This window comes from Monodon monoceros, unplaced genomic scaffold (assembly GCF_005190385.1).
Source record: "Monodon monoceros isolate NGI ecotype Baffin Bay Population unplaced genomic scaffold, NGI_Narwhal_1 Super_Scaffold_5, whole genome shotgun sequence".
NCBI classification, from domain to species: domain Eukaryota; kingdom Metazoa; phylum Chordata; class Mammalia; order Artiodactyla; family Monodontidae; genus Monodon; species Monodon monoceros.
This window is the reverse complement of record NW_021703782.1, coordinates 19,736,635-19,764,190: the sequence shown is the minus strand read 5'-3', so window position 1 is coordinate 19,764,190 and position 27,556 is coordinate 19,736,635. Positions and strand designations below refer to the sequence as shown.

Here is a 27,556-nt window from a genome sequence, read left to right as displayed (position 1 = left end):
ATTACCAAGAATTGTTTATACTCTATTTCAGGAATTTCAAGAGAAAAAATCCTCCGTCTCAGAAATTTCTCATAAAATTTTCATGATAAAAGCAATACATATCTACTTTGCTACTTAGTGTTAGAACACTGAAAGAACAAAAATAAACAGATGACTAGGATTAAATGTTTACTTACAATGCAATAGCCTAGTCAAAAGGTCTTTTTCATAATTTCATTATAGGTAATATATTAAAATTTTGACTCCAAAATATTTTGAAATAGCAAAATTATTTCAGTTTTTCTTTGTGTGTGTATGTGTTTGTGTGTATGTAAAAAACAAGATAAAAATTTTAAATGAATAAAAAAATAATTTCTAGAGTATGCAGGGGAGACAGCACACATGCAGGCCAATCTCTAATACAATCTATGTAGCCAGTGCTCCACAATGAGCTTTGACTATCAAAATGATATTTCTCAGCATTCTAAGAGAAGTATAGGTAAGCTATAAAACCCAAAAGCAATGTTCGAACCCACAAGAAAGAAAATGTAACATCAGTTCCCAACCTGGAGTCATGCCTAGGGTATGGAATGGTATCTGAAAGCATATATGTATAGAAAACTTCGTCTACAGCCATGATAACTATGATACAAATTTTTCTGTATCTAGATTATCATTGTGGTTAGTAAAAGAAAATTCATTTAAATACATTACTGTAACCAAAGTGGCATTCTGACATTACACATCTTCTCAATCAACATAGGACCACTACAATGTGTAAGTGCATGAAATTTTAAGAACTTAAAAAGGAGACCTCATACCCTGAAAGATTAAAAATCACTGGTATTCATGACCCAGCAATCCCACTATTGTGCATATACCCAGAGAAAATCACAATTCAAAAAGACACACGCACCACAATGTCCAGTGCAGCACTATTTACAATAGCCAGGTCATGGAAGCAACCTAAATGCCCATCAACAGATGAATGGATAAAGAAGATGTGGTATATATATACAATGGAATATTACTCAGCCATAAAAAGGAACAAAATTGGGTCATTTGCAGAGACGTGGATGGATCTAGAGACTCTCATACAGAGTGAAGTAAGTCAGAAAGAGAGAAACAAATATCGTATATTAACGCATATATATGGAACCTAGAAAAATGGTACAGATGAACCAGTTTGCAGGGCAGAAACTGAGACATAGATGTAGAGAACAAACGTATGGACACCAAGGGGGGAAAGCGGTGGGGGCGGGGGGGTGATGAATTGGGTGATTGGGATTGACATGTATACACTGATGTGTATAAAATTGATGACTAATAAGAACCTGCTGTATAAAAAAAAAAGAAACTGACATCTGTGTTGATAAAAGAAAACAAATGTCAAAAGAAAAAAAATTAGAATTTTTATACTACTATTTTTATAGGCTATAATAAGTTTAAATATTTGTTTTAAGTATGTAAAGAGATTCTGTGTATCTAAACATACAATATACTTAATGTGTACATATTAATAAATATTAATATTAAATATAATATTAATAAAATATTAATAAAGACAGACATACTAAACTGCCTGTTTCAAATATACGTAAGAAAACCTTTCAGAGAAATTTGAAAGAATGGTTTTATTTATATACTCTAAGTTACTAAAATGATTTGCCCCAATTTTTCTATAATTCACACTTCTTTTTGGACAAAATACGGCAAAAAATCTTATGTTAAAACATAGGAAAAAATTATCCTGATCATGCAAAAGCACACAGAACAAAGAAAATAGATTTGATAAGCCCTTGGAAAAAAGTATTCAAGGCTAATTTGTTAATCTGATAAAGCATTTGGTATATTATGTATGTCCCCAAAAAGGCAACCTATAAAAGATAGTTGTAAACTGTGCTAAAGCATTAAAGCCTTTTCCAAAGAACATCGGTAATGTGGAGACACAAAACCAATGGGCAGCAAAGGAATAGGTAAAACAAGAAGAATTCTACCAGTCATTATAGTGTTATAATTACAAAACCCATTACCAACAGAAAGACAGTACTGCTAGTTATAATCAACTCTTCTTTCTTAAGCGTTATTCTGCCACTATCACTATCACTCCTCAAACATTCACATAATTGGGCCTTCCTTAAAAGCCCCCAAACTGCTCAACGTCTTCCCAATAAGCCCCTCACCAGCCCTCAGAGGACCTGAGTGCAGTGACCTCAGAGCCACTGGTCACGAAGTTAGACTCAGTCACCCAGTCACCTGATCCTAAGGTCACAGATACAAGAATTCTAATTCTCTCAGTGTAAGTTTTTCATACTGTTTAAGAAAAAATGTTTAAATATATGTAAAGCCCTTATAAAAACTATTAACAGCTATAATTTATTGACTACTGCACTGTGTTTTATGTACATTGTCACATCAAGCCTCCAACAATCCTACCAGGAGGATAGTGTTACTCGAGTTGGATAGATGTAAAAGCAGAAGACTGTACTGCAAATTGTCTCACCCAGGCAGTTGAGCATAATAATCCTACTCTCTTTGACTGCCAAACAAGTTAAAACTAATCCTTTTACGTATGGTACATTATATCAAAAGCTAAAATATAACTCATTTACACTGAATGTTCCTAAATACCATAAAATTTTGCAATATTTTAAGGTGGAAGCTATGGAGTTTGAAGCTTGGAAAATCTGAGGACCTTTAACAATGAAACTGAAGAACATCAGCCTCAACTAAGACACCTCTAAAAACATTCTGTCTGGAAATACTCCTCCAAGTCCCAGCATTGCTCTGGGTATACTCTAAATGCTCAAAAAATACTTGTTGAATGAATAAAATACTGCATGTTGTTCCCTCAAATGTCTGATTATCTCAAATGGATTATCCCATTTATATTTTTACTGAAAAAAATTTTTTTATGCCTCAGTCAACGTCTGCCTTCATTTACTTATTAGTAAATTATAATGATCCGGTATATTGTCAGCACTTTTTATCTTTTATCATTTAATCATCTACATTTTTGACTAATTGAAACAGATTCATTCAATCTCATGACTTAGAAATATTTACAAATATGGAAAATGCAAGACAACTTAATCTTTGGCTTTTGGTAACACAGTACAAGCAGAAAAAACATTTCGCTGCTGTAGATACCAATTTAAAAGTACAATTCGTGGACACATACTTGAGTGGGCACTACTACAAACACGAAAGCATATGTCTATATTTAACATTCCATACTGGGGTAGCTACTGCTAGTCAATTAAAGCATTTTTTAATACAGAGCACACTTGTGAGTAGGAGATGTGATTTTTCCTGCACAGCTCATCTTTCATAAATATTATTCATGTACTACAAACATATATTTTAATGGCTCAAATTATTTTTCAACTTCCAAAACAACTTTTCCACATGCAACAAAGGTTTCTTTCTAATACTGACAAAGCATTTTTTTTTTCTTGTAAAAGAGTAAAAAAAACCAAAAAGGAATTGTTGGTAATGGAATTCAAACCACGGAACACTTTATAATGGAAAATAGGCTACTACTAAGGAAAAATTAGACTCGTTTTAAAATTGAATCTATTTACATACCAGCACAGAATATCCCTGGGACTTCACTTCTGACTATTATGGTCCGTACTTTCTTATCAGATTTTAAAGCATCCACAGCTTTTGAAAGCTAAACAGAAACAGGGAGGGTAAGAAGGAAAAGGGGGAAAAATCATTTTCAGATTGATATCAACACTGTATCTTAATATTAGAAGCAAATAGTTTAATCTTTACACTCACCATTTTTATAAGATTTGTGCTCAATGAATTTTTGGCATAAGCTCTGTTTATTCCAAGCACCACAATTCCTGGTTAAGGGGAAAAAAAAAAAAGTCATTTGAGTTAGTGACGTATTCAGGATACAGACTCCCGTATACACAGCTAGTTGACTTGGGACTTAGGAATCTACTACCACCTTGAGGTTCACTTCAAGAGCTTTACCCTAATTTGCATGTTTACCTTCCTTTTCAAGCATAATTTTGAAGAAGTGGTATTTATATTTATAAAATCAATCTGATGCCTAATATTCACCACTTTTCTACAGCCTTTTAAAGAAGAACTTTATAACAGCATGTTCCCTTCAACTCCTCTCTCCTTAAACACCACCAAGGTAATCTGCCACATTTTACTAAATTTTACATCATTAAATCAGACTAACTGGTTGAAGGCCACGCTTACTGGTGAAAATTCTAAGTTACAGAATACTGTTTAAAATATAGTTTTTTATCTTCAATATATACAGAAGTACACAATAGCTAACAATTCCTTCTCACAGGCAAGCATTGTGGGATCAGCTTTTTTGCTAGTACACCAGGTGTTAATACTCTTTTTGTCCTACTACATAGCTTTCAGTATTTTCATCCTAGGTTTCTCTCCTGGCTCTGTCCCATGTACTTAACCTGAAGCCACCTCCACTTAGAACTCCAAAAAGCAATTCAACCTGAATCTATAGGAAGTTCATTCTTTCTCCTACAAAGCCAAGCTCTCCCTCCTAACTTCCCTAATCTTATCAGAGAGCATCATCTAAATCCAGCCTCCCATTCCAATTGCTGTAGTCGGATCAATTTTCTAAAACCAATTCCATGCATAGAATTCACCCCGTTTAAAATCCTTTATTTCTTATTTCCAAAATACCCGAGTTCAAAGACCTTAATTTGATATTCGAAGTCCTCTAAAACCTGTACCCGACCTTCTTGTTCCCCAAGGAAACTCAAATTTTCCTTGTATAACAAAAATGCCTTCCACCAGGTGGGGCGAGGTGGGCGGGGGGGGGGGGGGGGGGAGGGAAAGGGGTAATCCTTATTTGTAATTGGGTTAAACGAAAGACAACAAAATGTGCGCGTGCCTTCTCTATGCAAGAAACTGCTCAAACCCATTTTTCAACGAACTTAAGCTCATAGCAGAATAAATTTACAAGAATTCCCAATGATCTCAGTAAGGAGAAAATCATGAAGGAGAACTGGTTTCTAGGGCAGGCTCTGCATTAAACAGCTGAATGACCTTGGGTAGGTCCCAATACTAATGACAACAGCTACCACTAATTGAGTCCTTTATTATGTGTTGAACACTGTTCCCAAGCGCTTTACATTTATTGACTTACGTAATCCCCAAAGCAACCTAAGAGGTAGGTACTGTTTTTATCCTTGTGGAACAGATAAAATAATTGGGACTTGAGGAGGTTAAATAACTACCTTCAGCTAGTAAATAGCAATCTAACTCCACACTTGAAGGAAAAATGAGACTTGCTACACTGTTCATGCTTTAGTTTCCTCAGAAGAAAACCAAGTGGTTAAGACTAGATATTAATTCATTCAAATGTACTGAGTACACATTATGGCGCTCAGCCCTCAAGGAACTATAGTCTAAAAAGGAAAGACAAACATCAATTTAAAAAAATCATAGAAATATACAATTCAAAATGCTTTACATGCTCTGAACGGTGCTACAGTAATTTGTAACCAGAACTGATATGGTCTGGGGGCAAACAGGGATAGTCAGGGAAAGCTTATCCAAGACAGTGCAATCTGAGTTGAGATTGGGAAGATGAGTATTGGGGGAGAGGTGGGTGCTGGATTACAGACAGGAACAACATAGGAGAAATCATAAAATAGTCATGCCAGAAGGAGGAGAAGAGTACCCAATGAGAGGAGAGGTCAGCACCAGCCAGATAGTGTCATTACAGGCCCTGTTAAAAAATAAGGAGTAACCATTGAGAGAGTTTTAAGTATTGTATAAACACACATATACAACCAGTGGGGAGGATTCGTTTCTATATTTGGAGACCATGCCAAAGTGTACAGGGCTAGACACTTCCAGGCACAAGCTGCAGTCCAGTCAACAGATAATAGGTTTGGCTGAGGTTAGCTGAGTTAGAAGTAGAAGGAAGTGAAAGGACTCAAGAGCTATTCAAGAGGTAAATGTAAAATGAGTTAATGATTGACTGGATTGAGGACTGAATGCACTGCAAGGAGGTATTAAGGAGTGTCTAATAAAGTTTTGGCTTCAGCAATTGGATGAAAAGAAGATGACATTCAATGAGACAGAGAACCATAAAAAACACCAAGGTGAGGGTGCCGGGGGATAAGGTTCATGAGTTCAGTTTTGAATTAAAGTGAATCTGAAGTGCCTTTGAGACACCCAAGCTAGTTATCAACTCTAAGGGTACAGGCTAAGAATGCAGGCTCTGAGGTCGGACTGCTGGAACTGAAATCCCAGTCTGCCACTAGCTATGTGACACTGGACAGTCACTTAACCTCTCTGACCCTCAGTTTCCTACCCTGTTAAGTGAAGATACTAATAGGTCCAAACTCCATGGGACGGTTGTGAGGATCATATGGCAAGACATATGTAAAGCTTTCAACATAAGCATTTAATTATTATTGTCCCTTCTGCAAACACTTTGATGCAATAATTAAAGTGTTACCATAATGAATAGATGCTAGATAGGATACTGTTGACAATATTACTAAATTGTAAAGTGCCATCAAAATGCTTCTACCATAGTTAATTCCAGTGGTTTTGGTCCCATGTTTGAGGCCTGATGTTTTGAGCACTTCTACCTCAAACAGTTGGAAATCAGCTCTGTAATTTAAAACGAATCATCCTGTGCCTAACAACTGTCCCACCCAATGTATCAGTAAGCTACTGATACCCCAAAATGGAATAAAACCTTACTTTATTCTGCAGGGCCTATTGTTTTCATTTTGTAACTGCCCCACTTTATTTCACATTTAATAGCTTCTCAATAACTCAATTATCATGCATCCTCACCACATAACCTAGCCAGAACAAGTTTGCTAGGTTATTAAGGTTATTAAATTCCTGTTTCAGACTTTTCCTGTCTTTTGACAAAATATCATAAAATTCTTGGTGAATCTTCAACAAGTTCATATTACAGCATCAACCCTGCTCTACAGAGCTCACAAAACTGAAAGATGAACAAAGTGACTCAGCTGGGACTTAATATATATATATATATATATGAATACATTTTACTCATACAAAATTGAAGTGATACACCCTGAGTGAAAGTCCTCCTTCCCTGGACCCATTCCATTCTCCTCCCCAGAGGTAGCCATAGTTATCTGCTGTTATGTAACTTTCCACAAAATATATTTATATACAGAAATAGGGTTGTGACTATAGTTTTGCTTATTGTTGCTATTTTACATAAATGCGACCACAGAGTATTTTCTGTTGGCGCTGTTCTACGTAAATAGGTTCATACATATTTCCTTTATTTACTTAATTTGGCCTTAAAGATCTTTCTACATCAAGACATTCCTTTTAATTCATAATATTCTGCGAAATGAATTTCCATTATTTAGTTTCCTTTTCATTATCATTTTCCTAAAATACTGCAATGCTGCAATCAACATTCTTGAAGATTTCTTTTCCGTACAATAAATATCTCTCTGACAGGTATCAAGAAGTGGAATTTCTAGGCCCAACAGAATGTGTATTCTTAAATTTTAACAGATAACTCTCAAAAATACAGATACTGTACAGCCAAATCACCAGTACCTATCAGTAGTACATCTTAACAGAGCTCCAATTATATGTATTACCTGTACAAGGACACTTCCTTGCCCACATATTTTAATATTTATATTATCACTAATTCTCAAAAAATAAACAAAATCAATCTGAAATTAAGATCACTTCTAATATATTTTTAAACTACCTCTACATTGTACTAAGACACAACTGTACCAAAAATTAGTCTTACATTATACACGTTAACTTATTTATAAAGAAATACAGAAGTTAGGACACTGGAACTCAGCTCCTTCAGGCCATTTAGAACTTTCTGTGACAATTCTGTGTACCACTTTGTATGGAACCACCAGACTTTGTTAGACAAGATGCGTGAGATACACTAGCATAGGATCTATTACACTGGAATACACAAAATTCATAACTTTACACAAAGATACATACACTCTTTTCGAGTACAAGGTTTTTGACCTAAAATTAGAGGAATTTTAATATATTCTGTTTTACATGGTACCCATCAAACAGAGAAAAAAAAGTTATGTTAAGTCTAATTACATTCACTACATTTTCAAGTATATTACTGGTAAGAGAGAACTTCTGTTTGACTTGGTGTCAATGAGAACTGGATCTTACAATTTACTCTGTCACCACCCTCTCCCACATCCCAGCAGAGAATTATTTTGACCCAAAATAAATAAATAAATAAGGCATGGCTCATTTGTGAGAATACCACTTCCGCTCAGTTGAAAATTTACCTTCGCATATTATCCTTTCTTCAATTAAAGCTATTGTCTCAGTCTCTTATCATATACAAATAAGTTTGGTCTGTTATTACTAACCCAATACTAGGTTTTATTCTAATATCCCCTTATACCACCTGTTTTTTATTTTCCGCTACTTACTTTGTAGAATGGCTTCTAGTCTTCTTACTTCTCTTAAATCCTAACTTATTTATATTTTAATGATCACAGCAGAAAAATTATATATTGAAATAAGTTATTTTGCCATAAATTACCTTCCTTTTGTTTTATTAAATATTTTTTTAATTATGTGTGTGAGCTGCTTACATTATCTATACATTTCATCTCAGGTCACTAAGGGGACCTCATTAAACATGTTATTGTGAATCACTGGTCTACCACTCAACACTGAATATTATAAATCTCTGACAATATATGGAAAATAACATCATTATGTATCAAGTTTCACCTAATCTTATGAACCAAAGTTGAGTTAACTAAGTTTAATAATCATTTGTCATTTGTTTTCTGAATTAACTGTTCTTATTGTTTGCCTATCTTATCAGAGTTGTCTTTTGCATTTCAATTAATAAATTTTTAGATTACAGACATTAATTCATTATTTATAAAACAGATCTTTTCCCTATCATTCACTTTTAAAGTTCAACTTGTTCACGGTAATTTTTGGCACCATAGTTTTAACTTTTTATATAGTATATTATTGCCTTTGCAACTTTCGGGCTTAGTATCTTCCTTAAAAAGGGTTTACAATGAAAACACACATCCACACAAATGCACCAAATGATCACAGCAGCATTATCCAAAATATTCAAAACGTGGATACAACCCAAATATCCCTCAGCTGATGAATAGGTAAACAAAACGTAGTATATCCACTCAGTGTAATATTTGGCCTAAAAAAAAAACAACTAAGTATCGATACACGTACAACATGGATGAACCCTGAAAACATGCTGAGTGAAAGAAGCCAGTCACAAGGGAGCACATACCTTATAATTCCATTTATATGAAATGCTGAGAGGAGACAAATCAGAAGGGACAAATAAGGTCGATTGGTGGTTGCCTAGGACTAGTAGAGATGGAGGGATTGAGCAGTGACAGCTAAAAAGTGTGAAGTTTCTTTTTGGGGCAATGAAAATGTTCAATAATTGATTGTGGTGATAGATGCACAACTCTGTAAATATACTAAAAGCCATTAAACTTTACATTTTAATAGGAGATTTTTAAGGTATATGAATTATATGTCAATAAAGCTATTTTTTTTTAATTTTTTAAAAAAACATGGCAACATTCTCTTAGACCTAGAAATAGAGCGAAATTACCAGAGAACCATGGAGTGAGGATGAGGGCAAAAGAGAAGGTACACATTTGTGGTGGAGTGTGAAAGGGAGCCAAACCCTTATCCTCCATTGCAAAAAGTCAATAGATAGGTAATACCTAAATTTGAAAATTCCAGAAGTAGAAACACATGTATGTTATTTCAAATGAAATAACATATACCCCAAAGAATCAGCCAAAGGGTTTTAAATAACTGCTTCTGGAGTATAGGAAATGGGGTGGAGGAAGGCACTGCTAGTTCTCAAAACAAACCATATTAAATATTGGTCACAATACTAACTGTATAGATAATTAAGAAAAAGTAAAACTAAACCAATTAAAACAAAATAAAGGCTCTCTCTACCCTAATGTTTTGAAACAATTCTCTAATACTTTCTCCTAACATTGATTACTTTCATTTCTGCTGTTCTCAACTCCGCAGGTATCTTATTTTCTCTGAAATGCATAAACATTTTTGGCTAGCACCATTCATAAAACAGTACCCTATTTTCTTTCTGATTTCAAAAATCAAACAACTGTATACTAAATAACTATAAAAATCACTCTCTGGACTCTCTGTTTTACCGTCAATTTCCTGGTCCACTCCTATTCTAATGTTCTTCCTACTTTAATTATTGTAACAATATTGTATGTTTTGTTATCTAATGTACAGTAAGCACCACGTCTACCAGCTATTATTTTTCAAAATGTCTTAAATATTCTTAAACACAACTCTTTTCAATGAAATTTAAAATACACTGTTAGGATATTTGTTGTTTAATATTTAGGAAACTGACATATTTAAAGTATTAACTCTTTCCCTTTATAACATGGTACAATGCTGCAAATTTTCAGGTCTTGGTTTTCTCCTCAATAAAGACTTAAGAGACTTCATCTTGCACATCTTCAAAGGCTATCTGTTGCCCCTTGTGAATGCTTTTATTTCTATATCAGTTATATTTTCTAATCACATATTGAGAGTACGTGGAAAGTTTAGTGCTATTTTATAGGAACTTTTTCTGGCAAATTTATTAAATATTAATAGACTTAACAAGTGGTTCTCTTCAATTTTCTAAGACAACAATCAATCATTATCTGGAAATATTGGCAGTTACATGTTCTGCTCCAATGTTCATTTCCAATTTCCTTCTCTTGCTGTTTTACTTTAGCTAGGACTTCAAGTCCAACATAATATTAGCAAAAATAATAAGTTCCCTTATTTTATCAATGTCTTTAATGAAAACGTTTCTAAGTATTTCACCATTTAGTATAACGTTTGCTATGCATTTCTAATAGCTTTTTTTCAAGTTGGGGAAATTTATTTCTACATTCAAATTTGCATTTTAAAAAGATCACTCAGGCCACAGTGCAGAAAACAGATTAGAATAAAGCTAGAATATACTAGACCAATTTCCCTTATGAATACAAATGTAAAAATCCTCAACAAAATACTAGTAAGCCAAATCTAGCAGCCATGACCAAGAGGGACTTATCCCAGGAATGCAAGGGTGGTTCAGCACAAAAATCAATCAAAGTTACACACCACACGAAGAGAATAAAAGAAAACATTTGAAAGCTACATGATCATCTCAACTGATGCAGAAGAAACACTGGACAAAATCCAACATGCTTTAAATGATTTTTTTTTAATGATAATTGAAAAACCTCAACAAACTAGTAACAGAAGGAAACTTCCTCAACCTAATAAAGGGCATTTATAGAAAACCCACAACTAACATCATACTTAATGTTAAAAGACTGAAAGTCTTCTCCTTAGGATAAATAACTAGATAATGATGTCTGTTTTCACCACTTCTATTCAATGTTGTACTGGAAATTCTAGCCAGGGTAATTAGGCAAAAAAAAGAAATAAAAGGCATCCAAATAGGAAAAAAAAAAGAAGTAAAATAATTTCCATTCACAAATAACATGATCTTATACACAGAAAATCCCAATGAATCCACCAAAAACTGTTAGAGCTAATAAGTGAACTCAATAAAGTTGCATGATACAACATCAATATATAAAAATCAGTTAAATTTCTATACGCTATCAATAAACACTCCAAAAATGAGATTAGGAAAACAATTCAATTTGTAATAACATAAAACACCACTGAAAGAAATTTAAAAAGACCTAAGTAAATAAAAATTTATGATCAATTGGTTTTTGACAAGAAAACCAAGACCATTCAATGGTGCAAGACTTTTCAACAAATCGTGGTGGGACAACTAGATACTCACCCACAAAGGAATGGAGTTGGACCCTTTCCTCACACAACATACAAAAATTATCTCAAAATGGATCTAAGAGCTAAAACTATAACACTCTTAGAAGGAAGCAAAGGTATAAATCTTCATGATCCTGGATTAGGCAACAGTGTCCTAAATATGACAACAAAAGCACAAGCAACAAAAGAAAAAACAGATAAACCAGACTTCATCAAAATTACTAAGGAAGTGAAAAAACAAGCCACAGAAAATATCTGCAAATCATACATCTGATATGGGGTTTATACTTAGATTATATACAGAATTCTTACTATTCACAACAAAAAGACAACCCAACTGAAAAACAGGCGAAGGAGTTGAATAGATATTTCTCCAAAGAAGATATATAAATGAAATGAGGCTCAACATAATATGTTATTAGAGAAATGCAAATCAAACCACAATGAGGTATCACTTCATACCCAATAAGATGGCTATAATTTAAAAAAGGAAAGAAATAAGCATTGACAACGATGTGGAGACTTAGGAACTCTCAACCATACTCTCATATTCTCATACAGTTTGGTGGTTCCTCCAAACACTAAACATAAAATTACCACATGACCCAATGATTCTACTCCTAGATACCTATCCAAAAGAATGAAAACCTATGTTCAAACAAATAACCGTACACAAGTATTTAGCAGCATTACTCATAATATCTAAAAAGTAAAAATACAAAATGTGCTATATCCAGTCAATGGAATATTATTCAGCCATAGAAAGGAATGAAGTGCTGATGCATGCTATAACACAGACGAACTCTGAAAACATTAGGCTGAAAGAACCCAGACACAAAAAGCCACATATCGTATGATTCTACTTCTGTGAAATACCTAGTATAGGCAAACCTGTAAAGACAGAAAGGAAATTAGTGGTTTCTGGAAACTGGGGGGAGGGGGAATATGGAGAAACTGACTAAAGAGCATGGGTTTGTTTTGAAAGTAATAAAACTGTTCTGGAATTAAGACAGTGATGATGGCTGTACAACATGGTGAATAACCTAAAAACTACTGAATGTACACTTTGAAAAATTAAAATGGTAAACTTTGTATTATGTGAATTTCACCTACAGTTACAAAAAAGAAAAAAAAAAAAAGTATACTGGAGGATACCAAACAAGAGGCTACTGCAGAGATCCAGATGAGAGATGACAGCACACAGGCTTCAGGCTGTGGAGTGGAGATGGAAAGCAGACTGCTTCTAGAGATATACTGAAAGCAGTACCAACGTAACTATTACCAATAATATTCTAAACCCTGTTTATATTCAATCTATAGATACAGCAATGGACAACTGTAAGAGAACAAAATGTAACTATCATAAACTTTGATGATATAAAGTTACAAATGACAGAAATTGTATGGTTAGAAGATGAAGGATATAGAACAGCAAACATTTTCTGAACTTACACCAAAAAAGTCCAGATACTGTCTATAAAAATAATTATAAAGGTAACACAAACCAGAAAGTGAATAAAATTATCATTCACAGCAAAGACTCAAAATATAAGTTTAAAGTCTTTACTTTTGATGAAACAGTTTGAAAGTGGAGAGATGACACCCTTCCATAGTGTTTTTGTTTGTTTGTTTATTTTACCATGAGCATATATTGTTACTTTAGAATTTTGTAGACCTCAATAATTTAACTATTTTTACTAACAAATCACTTGTAATACACAAAGAACTGAAAACCACTGACAGAATACTTTTGATAAACCATATATAATTCAGTCTCCTTAAAATACTACAAAAGTAATAAGAACCTACAATAAAAACATAATGAACTAACCCAGAACTCCTTCACATGAACAAAAGGAGATATGCAATTTTTATAATACCCAAATTTTAGAAACAACGTGGAAAATCATTAACAGATGATGGCTGTAAACCTAGAAAACCCAAAACAATCAAATAAAAAACTACTGCAACAAAAGAGCATTATTTAAAAGACATGAAATTAAATATCCAGATAAAATAGCCTTCATATAGAAGGAAGGAAGGAGAGAGAGGGAGGGAGGGAGGAGGAGGCGGGGGGAGGGAGGAAGAAAGGCAAACACACAGAAGATATACTGAAAGAAATCATCTCATTTTTATGAACAACGAGACAGGAGGCAGGATGACCTGGGGTACACTTAACATAAATGTGCAAACCCTACTGGTGGGCACTTCTAAAACTCCCCTTAAAAAAAAACAAAATAGAATTGCAAAAATGGAAACACATTCTGTGTTTTTAGGTAGAAAAGAAAGCAGTATCATAAATATTTCCCTAATTTTAAATCCAACACAATGTCAATAAAAATACCAACAAGCCTTTTTCTGAAACTATACATGGATATTCCAAAACTCATGTGGAAAAATAACCATGCAGGAAGAGCCAAAAAAAAAAAAAAAAAAGAAAGAAAGAGCAAAGGTGAAGGAGGGAATACCTAGCCCTACCATACACTAAAACACAACACAGCTTTAATCATAAAATAATGTAGAAGTGCAACATCTACAGAGACCATAAAACAGAACAGAAAGACCAGATTTAGCTCGTGATAAAAATGGCCCTTCAAATCAGTGGGGTAAAGATGAATAAGTGGTGTTGGGACAACTGGATACCCATTTGGAAAAAGATAAAGGGTCTGTATCTCACACTGCCATGATAATTCCTTTATTTTTACATTGGTGGTTTCAAAAGTGGTGATTTTCTATCATTCCTACCATTCTTCTATAAAAACATCTTCTTCCCTACCCCACCATCTTGAGTAATCACCATGGCTTCATGGATTCTTTACTCAAGGTGCTATAATCCATTATCACTGTATTTTTTAATGTTCAAAGCCCTTGTAAGCTTATATCCTGACATGTTCCTTTCAGTATTTAACATGTTTCTATGTCCTTCTGACATGTTCCTTTTAGTATTTGAACACTTCCTTGCTTTTTGACTCACAAAGATATTCCAGGCTCACCTTTCACTTTCCCTGCTCCAGACCTGAAATCAGACATTTCTCCAAAGAGCTCTGGCTTCTTTCAGTGGGGGAACAGTCTTTAGAAACCAAAATCTGGACATTAGATATGTTCACTGCTACTGTGGTATCATTCCTTTTAGACTGTTTCAATGGTCAGAATAGGAAATAAATATAAACATGTTCGTATACAATATACTTATGTTTTTTTTAAGTTTGGCCTGATAACTCTAATTCAAATCCAAGGTAACAGGTTTCTTCCTCACCTTCCCCCATCCCATATTTGTACTTTCTCTCTCCTACCACAGTGAAAAGTCTGTTTCCCAAGAACATTTTTTTCATTTACTCTATCCTATAATAAAAAGAAAACATATTCAGAATTATTAAGCCCAACTACTGCTAACAACAGACTACTAAGTAAATTTCAAGATTCTTTTTGACTCATAACTAATTGATCTAAATGATAACAACTTATTCAAAACAATAATGCCAACCATGTATGGGGTGACTGTAGCTTACAGAAAAGGGTAATAAATGACAGTAATGTTATAAGGAATGGGAGGAAAGAAATAGGAATATGCATTTACACCATTACCACCATGAAACAGTATAGTGTTATTAAAAAGCAGGCGTGGATTAGTTGTAAATATATATTGCAAACAACACGGTAACAGTTACAAATACATAATAATCCAACTATTTAAATAATCACTTTAAGTACGAATGGTCTAAAATACACTAATTAAAAGACAGATACTGTCAGAGTGGATTAAAAACAAGACCCAGGGCTTCCCTGGTGGCGCAGTGCTTGAGAGTCCACCTGCCGATGCAGGGGATGCGGGTTCGTGCCCCGGTCCGGGAGGATCCCACATGCTGCGGAGCGGCTGGGCCCGTGAGCCATGGCCACTGAGCCTGCGCGTCTGGAGCCTGTGCTCTGCAACGGGAGAGGCCACAACAGTGAGAGGCCACCGTACCGCAAAAAAAAAAAAAAAAACAAGACCCAACTCCATGTTGTGTACAAAAAAATCCACTTTAAACATAAAGACACAGACTGATTAAAAATGAAGAGATAAAGCAAGATAAACCATGCTAAAACTAATAAAACCTGGAGTAGCTACATTAATTTCAGAGACAGCAGATCTCAGAACAAGGAATAGTCTCAGGGAGAAAAAGGGGCATTACATAATGCTGGAGGGGTCATTTCTGCAACATAATAACCCATGCATATCCACCTAACAATAGAGCATCAAATTGCATGATGTAAAAACTGATAGAATTACAAGGAGAAATAAACAAATCCCCTAACATAGTTGCAAATTTCAACTCACCTCTATCACTTATAGATCCATCAGACAGAAAATCAATTAAGGGTATAGCTGAACTGAACACAAACAAAAAAATCAACTAAATCTAACTGAATACTAGATCTACTTGAATATAGAACACTTGCATCCAACAATAGCAGACTACTCATTCTTCTCAAGGTCATACTGATATTCACCATGACAGACCACATTCTGGGCCAAAAACACACTTAACAAATTTAAAATAGAAATCAGGGCTTCCCTGGTGGCGCAGTGGTTAAGAATCTGCCTGCCAATGCAGGGGACAAGGGTTCAAGCCCTGGGCCGGGAAGTTCCCACATGCCACGGAGCAACGAAGCCCATGTGCCACAACTACTGAGCCTGTGCTCTAGAGCCCGCGAGCCACAACTACGGACGCCCGCGTGCCTAGAGCCTGTGCTCCGCAACAAGAGAAGCCAACGCAATGAGAAGCCCATGCATCGCAATGAAGAGTAGCCCTTGCTCTCCGCAACCAGAGAAAGCACGCACGCAGCAAGGAAGACCCAACGCAGCCAAAAGTAAATAAAATAAATAAATTAAAAAAAAAAAAAAAAAGAAATCATACTGAAGTATCCTCCTAGGTGACAATGGAAATAAACCTAGAAATCAATAACAGAAAAACAGCTGGAAAACCTCAAAATACTTAGAGATTAAATAAGGTACTCAAGTAAAATATAAGTAAATGAAGAAATCTCAAGAGAAATTTAAAATACTTCTAACTATATGAAATTGAAAATACAACTTATCAAAATACATGTGACACAGCAAAAGTAGTGCTTGGGGAAAACTTACAGCACTGAATGCACATATTAAGAAACATCTACAATTGGTAATCTAAGCTTCCACCTTAAGAAACTAGAAAACAAACAACAAATTAAAATAAGTGGGAAGAAAAGTAAAAATCAGCAGAAATCAATGAAATTAAAAGTAGAAAATCAGTAAAGAAAAATCAATCAAATCAAAAGTTAGTTCTTTATTAAAAAGATCAGTAAATTGATAAGCCTCTAGCCAGGCTAGCCGTGAAAAAAAAGAGAGAAAACAAATTACTAATATCAGAAATGAAAGAGAATATCAATTACTAACATCAGAAATTCATCACTACTGAATCCCACTGATACCACAAGCATAATAAAGAAATATTATGAACGACTATATGCCAACAAATTTGCTAACTTACATGAAATAAACCAATTCCTTGAAAGGCACAAGCTAACAGGACAAGAAATAGATAAGCTGAATAGGCTAAATCTATTGATATTAAAGAAACTGAATCAGTAATTAATAAGCTTCTAAATAAGGAAGCATCAGATGCAGATGGTTTCACCAGTGAATTCTACTAAAACATTCAAAGAAAAAAATGATGCAATTTCTCTACAATCTCTTCCAGAAAACAGAAGCAGATAGGGCACTTCCTAGCTCATTTTATTAAGTCAGCATTACCCGTATACCAAAAACAGACAAAGACATCACAGGAACGGAAAACTAAAGACCACTATTTCTCATAAACATAAATGCAAAAATCCTCAACAAAATGTTAGTAAATCAAATCCAGCAATGTATAAAAATAATTACACCCCAAAATCAAGTGGGATTTATTCCAGGTGTGAAAGACTGGTTCAATATTTGAAAATCAATTAATGTAACACATCACATCAACAGGCTCAACACGAAAAGGCATACAATCATCTCAATAGATGCAGAAAAAGAATTTGACAAAATTCAACCAGATAAAAACACTTGAACTATGAATAATCAGAGGCTTCTTCAACCTGATAAAGGACATCTACCAAAAAACCCATAGCTAACATCATACTTAATGGTAAAAGACTGAACGCCTTCCCCTCAGATCAGGAAAAAGATTAGGATGTCTGTTCTTGAAACTTTTAGTCTACACTGTAACAGAGGGTCCAAAGGGGGAGATTACAGAAGAGAAAGAAATAAAAGGCATCCAGATTGGAAAAGAATAAGTAAAATTTCTTCTGTGTGCAGATGACATGGATCCTGTATATAGAAAATATTAAGAAACCCACTAAAAACCTATGAGAAAAAATCATCAAGTTCAGGAAAGTTGCATGATACAAGATCAACATACAAAAACAATTGTATTACTGTACGCTAGCAATGAACAATTTGAAAACAAAACTAAGAAAACAATTCCATTTACAATAGTATCCAAAAAGAATGAACTAGCTAGAAGTAAAGTTAACAAAAATTTAAGTTTAAGACTTATACAATGAAAACTACAAAATACTGCTGAATGAAAAGATATTCCATGTTCATGGAATGTTAAGTTTTATATTGTTAAAAAGGCAATATTCCCCAAATTGATCTACCTATTCAATGCAATTCCTATCAAAATACCAGTTGACTTGACTTCCTTGAAAAAACTGAGAATTCTTTAGAAATTCTGGTATAAATTCTTCAGAAATGGTACTGACATAAAGATAGACATGTAGATAAATGGAATACAACTGAAAGTACAGAAACAAACTCTATGTTTACAGTCAATTAATTTTCAACAAGCATGCCAACACAATTCTATGGTGAACTATAGGTCTCATCAATAGCACTGGTACACTGGATATCCAAAGCAAAAGAATGGGGGCTTCCCTGGTGGCGCAGTGGTTGAGAGTCCGCCTTCCGATGCAGGGGACACAGGTTCGTGCGCCGGTCCGGGAGGATCCCACATGCCGCGGGGCGGCTGGGCCCGTGGGCCATGGCCGCTGAGCCTGCGCGTCCAGAGCCTGTGCTCCGCAACGGGAGGTGCCACAACAGTGAGAAGCCCGCGTACCGCAAAAAAAAAAAAAAAAGTTCTAAAATTAGATTGTAGTGATGGTTGCACAACTCTGTAAATATGCTAAAAATAATTGTACATTTTTAATTTTATATGTGAATTAATCTCAATAAAATTTTAAAATATATACATCTATCTAAATATATAGCCTTATTGAGATAGAATTCACATGCCATAAAATATATGGAATTAAAGAATGTATTCTTTAAAACATGAGAAAAATGTGAAAGGAATCAACCTGTTTTTTAAAGAAAAAAAGCATGTAGTAGGAAGATGAGCTAGCTGAACTCTGCAACAGGCCACCTGAGACATGATACAGGCTTGGACAAGAGCAGTGTTGGTAAAGAAGAACATGGATAAAAATGGAAAGACTACAAAGGCACTTGGGAAGACCTGATGATAAGCCAGATGTGAATGATGAGGTAGAGCGGGCATTAAGAATAACTTGAATTATGCATTTGCTTGTTTGCTCTACTTCTACCAGAAGTTGGTATAAAGTTCACAAAAATGGTCTCTAAAACGGGTCACAATTATGAGTAGAAGCCTACAAGACTGGGAGAAGGTTGGTATGGAGAAGGGAGAGGTCATTCCAGAAGGCGTGTGCAAAAACACAGACACATAAGAGCAAGAAAAGGTAAAGCTTAGATGCAGCAGAAGGGAGATGGATGGTCTGTAAAGGCCTGCAGCTGTGAGGGCTTGTAGGCATTAGAGACCACTAGAGGTTTTTAACTGAACAGAGATGTGATTCTTGCTTGGCCTTGAAAAAATAACCCCAGCCCCAGTGCAAAGAACAAACTGGGAAGGAGAATGACTGGAGACCAGTTGACCTATAAAGGCAGCCACTGCGGGAAACCAGGAGAGACCTCTGTAAACCATGACCGGGACTGCTGCTCTAAAACCCTGAGGAGGCTGGACAACAATGCAAAAAATAACGACTAAAGAAAGTTGGTTGTCTAACTGTGCTTCCACAACAAATTACAAATATGGAACCCAAGCAACCTATGAGTACGGATGTATTCTGCATTTACCCACCTCCACCAGCCTAAAGAGGCCTACAGGGCAGAGAGCAGTCTGGGGCTCCTCTGACCCAGTGGAGTTGTCATATTCCCTGCAGGCTGCTAAGAGCACCAAATTTTGGACTCGCCTCTAATAAGCAAAGGCACCAGGGAGATTCCTTCACCTGCACCAGCCTTGAACTCATGTTTTTCTTTACACTGCTTATTGCTGGTTTGACAGTAAAGCAAAGCAAAGTAAAGCATATATAATGTTAAACAAAACTGAGTTGTCACCTTGCCAATCCTGAAAGGAAGCAGGTCAATTTTCTTAAGAACCCATATTCCCTAACAGCTGATTTTTACATTTCAAGTGACAAAACATTCTGAATTTATCAAATTGACTTATATTCCGATTTCTTTTCCTTGACCCATTTGAAACCTAACTGAAGGACTTTCCAGACATTTTATAAAAATTTACGTTCAATATGCATTCATTTAGGTCAAAAGAATACAGAATATGGTGCACATTACTAGCTGTACCTGCAATGCATTTGTATCTAATGTACTGCTGGTTCACCTAATGGAACTGAAATGCTAGCAAGACTAAGCTTACCCAAAAGATGGTATCGTTCATGGCTCTAATCACTCCAGTGCCAATCTACTTTCCAGCTGAATTTCTCAAAATTCTGCCTGTCATGCCACTACAACCACACTTGCCTTATGCCATTTCCCCAAAACACCACACGTTCCCATGCCATGCCTTTCACCATGCTCTTGTCTGTATGAAATAATAAACAAATAAAAGAAATAACTCATCATACTCCAGAAGACCCCCTATGAGCTAGATCGATACTCAGTGAGCAATTTATATTACCCTCTCGTCTAATCTCCACAGTAGGCATACAAAGTTGGTATTATTTTTCCTATTTTTGCACGGAAGAAAATTGAAGCACAGAGAAGTTTGCCTAGGAACCCTCACTAATGTCACATTCCATTGCAAAGAATGCCTTGGACCCCTTTTCATCTGGCAAAACCCTAACTTAACCCTCAGAATCCCCTTCTGGAGTCTTCCAATCTCCCCAGATATAGCTATCATATGAACCTTGGGGGTACTACAGCCCTTTGCTGTCGCCAAGCCTTTAAAGTTAGCATAACCTTTTAATCACCACTATCTTCCTCGCTATACTGCGTGCTGCTTAAAGATAGCAATCATGACTTAACTCGTTTTGCACTTCTGCTTAACCGATTATAGGTGCTCAATAACTGCATGTCAAAATTCAATGACTACTCTTCTGGCAAACTGCTATTTCCACCTTTCATGATCCATTTAACGTCTCCCAACAAGGCCAAGTGAAAGGAATTGAGCTTTAACATCAATCCCACCGACTGGCACACATCTTCTATCACAACCCTTCCTCCCACTGTATTGTACTGCTAATGCATCTACCTCCACCCAAGGAGGTAGCTCAAGGGCAAGATCAACATCATCCACAACTGTGTCCCCCAGAGCTTAGCAAGGGAATTGGAAGACCAAGAAAATGCTCAAAATTGTCTAACTGAACTGAAATAGTCCACAAAACTAACCTTCTAAGATAAAATGGGCAAGGGGAAAAATTGTTCCAGATGCACCGCTTTAAACTGAAGAAGACTCAGAATAATAAGGTGCATTGTCAAGGCAGCTTCCAAAACTCTCCGCCTGATAGCTGAGTTGACAGAAAGGAATCACAGAGCAAGAACAAAATCTGGAAGCAAATATCACACACCCGGTTTATTGACCTTGGCTCGTCTAGAGATGAGGACGTAAGCCGCATTTCTGTCTTCGGCGCCGAGTAGGGCCACTTTTACAGGTAAGCTGCTCCGTAGGACACCTTTAGGCAAGGAGAGCACTATATAGCTGCAACGCTTGGGAGAGGGAGGGGAAGGGCCCCCAAGCCTCTCGGCGGACACTGACGTCAGCCCGGACACTCGACCTTGCAACCCCTTCCCAGGACCGGCGGCCGCCCGCGTCGCGCCCCTCACCTCGGTTCTCCTCCTCCAGATACCGCACCCGCAGTTCGTCCTCCGTCTTCACCTCAGAGCTGTAGCCCCTCCGCCAGGCCGCCCCCCCGGCCGCGGGTGTCCAGCCCCGAGCCCAGGTCGCCGGGTCGACCCGCGGGACCGTCCAGGAGCCGGACAGCCTCCACCCAGGGCTGAGCCGCGCACAGCAAGCGGCCACCAAGCGAGCGCGGCGGCCCTGCAAGATACCCAAGGCCCCGGGTGCCGCTGCCGCTGCCGCTGCCGCCGCCGCCGCCATATTGACTGTTTACGGCGTGAGCCTGCGGCTGCTGCCCCGCCCCCGCCGCGCGCAGGCCAGCCCCCCGCACGCCGCAGGGCATGCCCAGGCCCCGCCCCCAGCTCGCCCCGCCCGGCCACGCCCCTAGAACCTCCCTCTCGCGCCAGGCTCCGCCCCCGAACCCTCGCCCCGCCCAACACCGATGACAGAGCGTTCCACGTTCCACTTTCTCAGGCCTCCCTTGCCTGACAGGAGGTGTAATGGCTTGTACAGCAAAGGAAGGGAGAAAGTAATTCTCCAAGGCTGTGGAATATTTTAGGGGGAACATATTCTATAAGAACTCCCCGGAGAGAGTCGCCTCCCTACACTCCCTGGGCCATGCCCTGGGGTCATGAGTTAGCGGCAAAGGTGAACTAAAATGTTTGGTCTCAGGTTTGGCTGACAGGGTAGCAGCTCTGCGTGGGACTCCGGTTTACTCATATATATAAGGGCCAAGGGTTATCGGTTAAACATGCCTATAAACATACATGAGGCTTACCATACAGAGTACAGGAAAGTAGTGAGAACAGCCAATAAAAACAAGGGTCCTCAGCCCACCAACTCAAGCAGGTGGCACGGCCCGTCCCGGAGTCTAATCCTAATCAGGAACCACCATCTTAACAAAGAGGCTCAGCCAAACCTTATGCTGAGGTGGGATTTAGAGCACAGAGGCCCTTCCCTCAACCAGAAACGCAGAATATCAACTCAGAGTGTAGGTGGCCATCAAAGCACACTGTATACAATTTTCTCCTACCTAGCTTTTATCAAATCTCAACGGAGAAAAGACGTGTTTGGGAATATTGTTTGAAAAGCATGCTGCTATGAGAATATTCCCACTGCCACACAAATTTCTGCTGTTGTGCACTGATTACATTTTTGAGTATTAAGCAAAACTTCCTCCAATGTTAGACCCTCAGCTTTATCCAAAATGAAAAGAAAAAGGCAATTGGGTTCCATTTCTGTGTCTCCTGTGAGAACGTTGCTGAGGGCATCTTTTATTCTATCTTCTGTAAAGTGCCACTTGTGAAATCTCTTGAAGTTGAAGACAAGGAAAAACTTTGCTTCCTCTTGTATCTTTCCCCTTTTCTTATAATCATGTTCACTTTTTCTCCTAAGAAACTCAGAATTCTATTTACAGTTCAACTACTGCAATAATTGCAATATTTATTTACTGTTTAAATATTTAATTTTTAAATATTAATTTAATATTTTATTGTGTAATCAATAGCTATTTAATTAAATATTTAATTACTGTTCCCTTGTATTAGTTGCTAATTGTTTTGATATCTTTATGTTGGCTCATCAATAGATTGTAAATTCAAATAAAGGATTTACAGAACACTTGACACAGTACTGTTTGAAATAATATAACCTCAGAAAATACTTGTGATTGATTAGGACAACTGCAGAAGGCTAATCATAGATTGTTTATGTTATATTAGAAATCAGAGTAAGAAGGATGGCCTATGGTTTTGATGAGCACAGAGCCAGTTGAGAAAACACCACTTAGGGACACTTGCTTCTTCCCTAAGAGTTGTGACTCTGGTCTTTATTGAAAGGAGTCATGTGGATATGCCCATCTGTGAAGAAAATTGATTCTTGAAAGTTCGTGCAAATAACAAATATCACCATGACTGTGACAACCTGTCAGGGGTGACAACTAATAGAGAATTGCCAAATATCAGGTTGGACATGGCTTTGGATCGTCTCTCCACAATTGCTTTGCTTTGAGACATCCATGAGTTATTTAAACACTCCATGCTTCCATGTCTTCATCTGCAAAATAACTAATATGATATCTATTTCACCTCAGAAATTCTTTAACTTCAATTTCTTCATCTTTAGAATGGGAAGGATTATGCCCATTTTATAGGGTTGACAGCATAAGTATGTGTGAAAATTAATAAAAGGAAACCACAACTAAAATAGGAGTCTGGAAGGCCTATGGAGGGAACTCTCACATCCTACCATTCATTGTCAATTACCCCAAGCAGGAAGAGGACAATTACCCCAAAAGGAAGCTGGTCAGTTACTTACCCCAGGAAGTAACCTGCACTCCCAAACAGGAAGTACTCATACTTACTACCACAGGGGAGGAAGGAAAACTTCCTTCTTGCCCAGCAACAAGCCCAGCCAATAGAAAACACCATAGCTCAGCCAACGAGGAGCCAGTGTCACCTGACCTTTTACTTTACTGCAATGAAATTTTATTTTTTCTTTGTTAATAACTTATTTTCCTTGTCCCACCCTCCTTACTATAAAAGCCTTCTTTGTTGTGTAACCTCTCCAAGTAGCTCTTGGTTTGCTAGATTTCATAAAGCCAATTAGATCTTCAAATTTACTCAGTTAAATTTTGTTTTTTAATACGTTATGCCCATTTTATAGGGTTGATGGCATAAGTATGTAAAGCACTTGACATCAAGAAATGGGAACAGAACAGATAATGTTAATGACCATTTATCAACTTCCTTTTTAATCCACTCCAGACTTTAGATATGTTATTTAATGTCCAGAAAACTTCAAAGTTGGTTTATTATCTCAGCTTTGCAGATGAGGACACTGAGATTAAGTTACTTACCAAACCCTGCAGCTAATAAGTCATGAAGCTGGAATTTGAGCCCTGATATATCTGACCTCAGTCCCCAAGTTCTTAATCACTGTTTTGCACAACCTCTCAATAAATCTTAAGGTGTCCAATAAAATTTACTTTCCTTTGGTTCCTTCTACTTTTCAGTAAAAGATGTGATCTGGGAACAAGGAGTATCAGTTGGGAGAGGAAGGTAGGGCTGGTGTTTGCAGAATTCTGTTACTACTACAATTACTACCATCGGTTTACAGGATTTGGGATCTTGCCTCCAGCTAGCTCTCAGCTAACAGTCTTTTTATTCTGCCACATCCTGACATTTTTCTAATGCTTACTTCTATGTAATATTAAACGTGTGCAATACAGGATGACCAACACTGAGCTCCTGGAATACATCCAACCCCCAGTGGCAGGAGCCATTCCTCCTAGAATACAGCTCTGTGCACAGAACACATAGGAGGGCATAGGTGTCACCAGTAAAATGAAACACTTACCAACATGTGACCAACCACAAGTGGGGAGACAAAAATAGCTTAGCAAACACTATGTGAGGAACAAAGCAAAACTTTTGGGCTTTTTCAGAATGAGGGTATATTTTAAAACTGTCTTACCTGAAACAATCAATGGGAAAGTGGTATATCAGAGTAAAGACTGGACCACCCATGAATAAAATGGCTTAAATAAGAGAGAATGTTAACCATCCAGACATGGTAAGATGGCTCTGCCATCTTCGACATGGGACTTCATTTCTGGCTCTGGGTCTAGAGTAGCTGCTCCCTGCCACCAGCAAGACAGAAAATATGAAGGGAGCACCCAATTCTATCAAGGCATCTGTTCCTTCTACTCACCTCCTGCAACCACACAGTCTCCACAGCAAAGGGGGCCCAAAAATATAACCTTGTGCTAGGCAGCCATATACCCAACTACAATTCTATTACTATATAAAAGGGGGATTACAGATATTCGGGAGCACAATCTGCTACAGAGTCTTTTTTCTTTTCTTTTCTTTTCTTTTTTGGCTGCATTGTGTCATCGTTGCTGTGTGTGGGCTTTCTCTAGTTGTGGCAAGCGAGGGCTACTCTTCGTTGTGGTGCGCGGGCTTTTCATTGCGGTGGCTTCTCTTGTTGCGGAGCACAGGCTCTAGGCATGCGGGCTTCAGTAGTTGTGGTGCATAGGCTCAGCAATCGTGGCTTGCAGGCTCTAGAGAGCAGGCTCAGTAGTTGTGGCACACAGGCTTAGTTGTTCCGCAGCATGTGGGATCTTCCCGGACCAGGGATCGAACCCTGGCAGGCGGGGATCAAACCCTGCGCCACCAGGGAAGTCCCTGCTACAGAGTCTTTTCATTTTTCACTTTTAAATGAAAACTTTCATGAATCCTAAGATTCAAAGCCCTAAAGTATGATAGGTTTCACAAGAAAGCTGGAACTACAAACTGAAGACTGTCTTTCCACATAAGCTATCTAGGAGCAATTGCTAATTATATGTTTCAGAATTGAATGATAATATAAAAGACAAGTGTATGAAATTGTGTATACAATTACAGTCATGTTAAATCTATGAGGATCTATGTATACAGTGACACATGGGAACAATTGTAATCTATGTGTTCTATGATATAAAACTATGAGAAACTGTGCACATTGACAATGATCAGAAAATGATAGAAATATATACATATAATTGTATTCATGGAAAGAAATATATACATATAATTATATTCATGGTAAGATGGTTTTCTGTGTAATTTTCTATAAAGCTTTTTAAGTATTAAATAGGCATTTAAAATACTTTTAACTTTAATTTAAGGTACAGAGAATGGACAGGGTACATTTCAAGAAGGATGCAAAGTTTTACTCATGCTTAGTCCCAAAGTAAAAATTAAAACAACAGCCCCCTGAACTTCTTTGGGTCACTTTTTAATCCCCAGACTCTTGGAGGTTTTTAGTGAACCTCTCCCAAGGACATTATCCCCAGAGAAAAAGTATGGCAGAGGACAGCCTCTTCCATTCTGCCCTGAAGAGGTCTCCTTGACCAGACACCACACTCTATCCCCCACCAAGATTATGTAGGTCACATTTATAGGTGCCAACTACAACCATGTGTGCCTGTGAGTTCCTGAGACCTATGAGACAGAGAGTAGGTGTTGCATAGACGTGGAAACTGAGGGTTTAAATTACTGAGAGTTACATAGCTATATATTACACAGCTGAGACTCAAACACCTGACTCCAGAAACTGAGTTCTTAATTATTACCTTGTATTATCTACTTTTCCCAAATATTCATCAGGGCCTTACCCTACCCATCCCTACCCCTACTCCCATCTGTGAGGAATTTGGCCAATCCCTTCTTATCCTCTCATTTGGAAACTTCACCCTCTGCATTAGATCCTGTGTGATCATGATTTCCCAGATATTGCCTCTTTCCCCTGCCAACCCCATAATTGTCAATGGCATATGCACTCATACACACAAACAGACATACACACCAGACTCTGAGGATACATGCCATTGTTGTCTAGGGATGGGAGAGATGGGGACATTGGGGGATGATAGATAAAGAATATGTGGCTTCTTTTGGGGGTGATGAATATGTTCTAAAATAGTGGTGATGGTAGCACAACTCTGAGAATATACTAAAAACCATTGAATTGTACATTTTGAATGGGTGAATTGTATGTGAATTATATCTCAGTAAAAACCTGGGTAGATT

The 27,556-nt window shown here is 37.1% G+C and overlaps 1 protein-coding gene across 1 annotated transcript in view; it reads right to left on the bottom strand.

Moving 5' to 3' along the window:
• AUH (AU RNA binding methylglutaconyl-CoA hydratase) overlaps positions 1 to 22,244 on the bottom strand; it is a 162,500-nt gene extending 140,256 nt beyond the window's left edge. Inside the window, exons 1-3 of the mRNA XM_029201589.1 lie at positions 21,971 to 22,244; positions 3,766 to 3,833; positions 3,568 to 3,655 (exon numbers count right to left, since the gene is read on the bottom strand). Of these exons, the coding sequence (XP_029057422.1) occupies positions 3,568 to 3,655; positions 3,766 to 3,833; positions 21,971 to 22,244 (430 nt within the window). The remainder of the gene's footprint in view (positions 1 to 3,567; positions 3,656 to 3,765; positions 3,834 to 21,970) is intronic.
• Between the last annotated feature and the right edge of the window lie 5,312 nt (positions 22,245 to 27,556).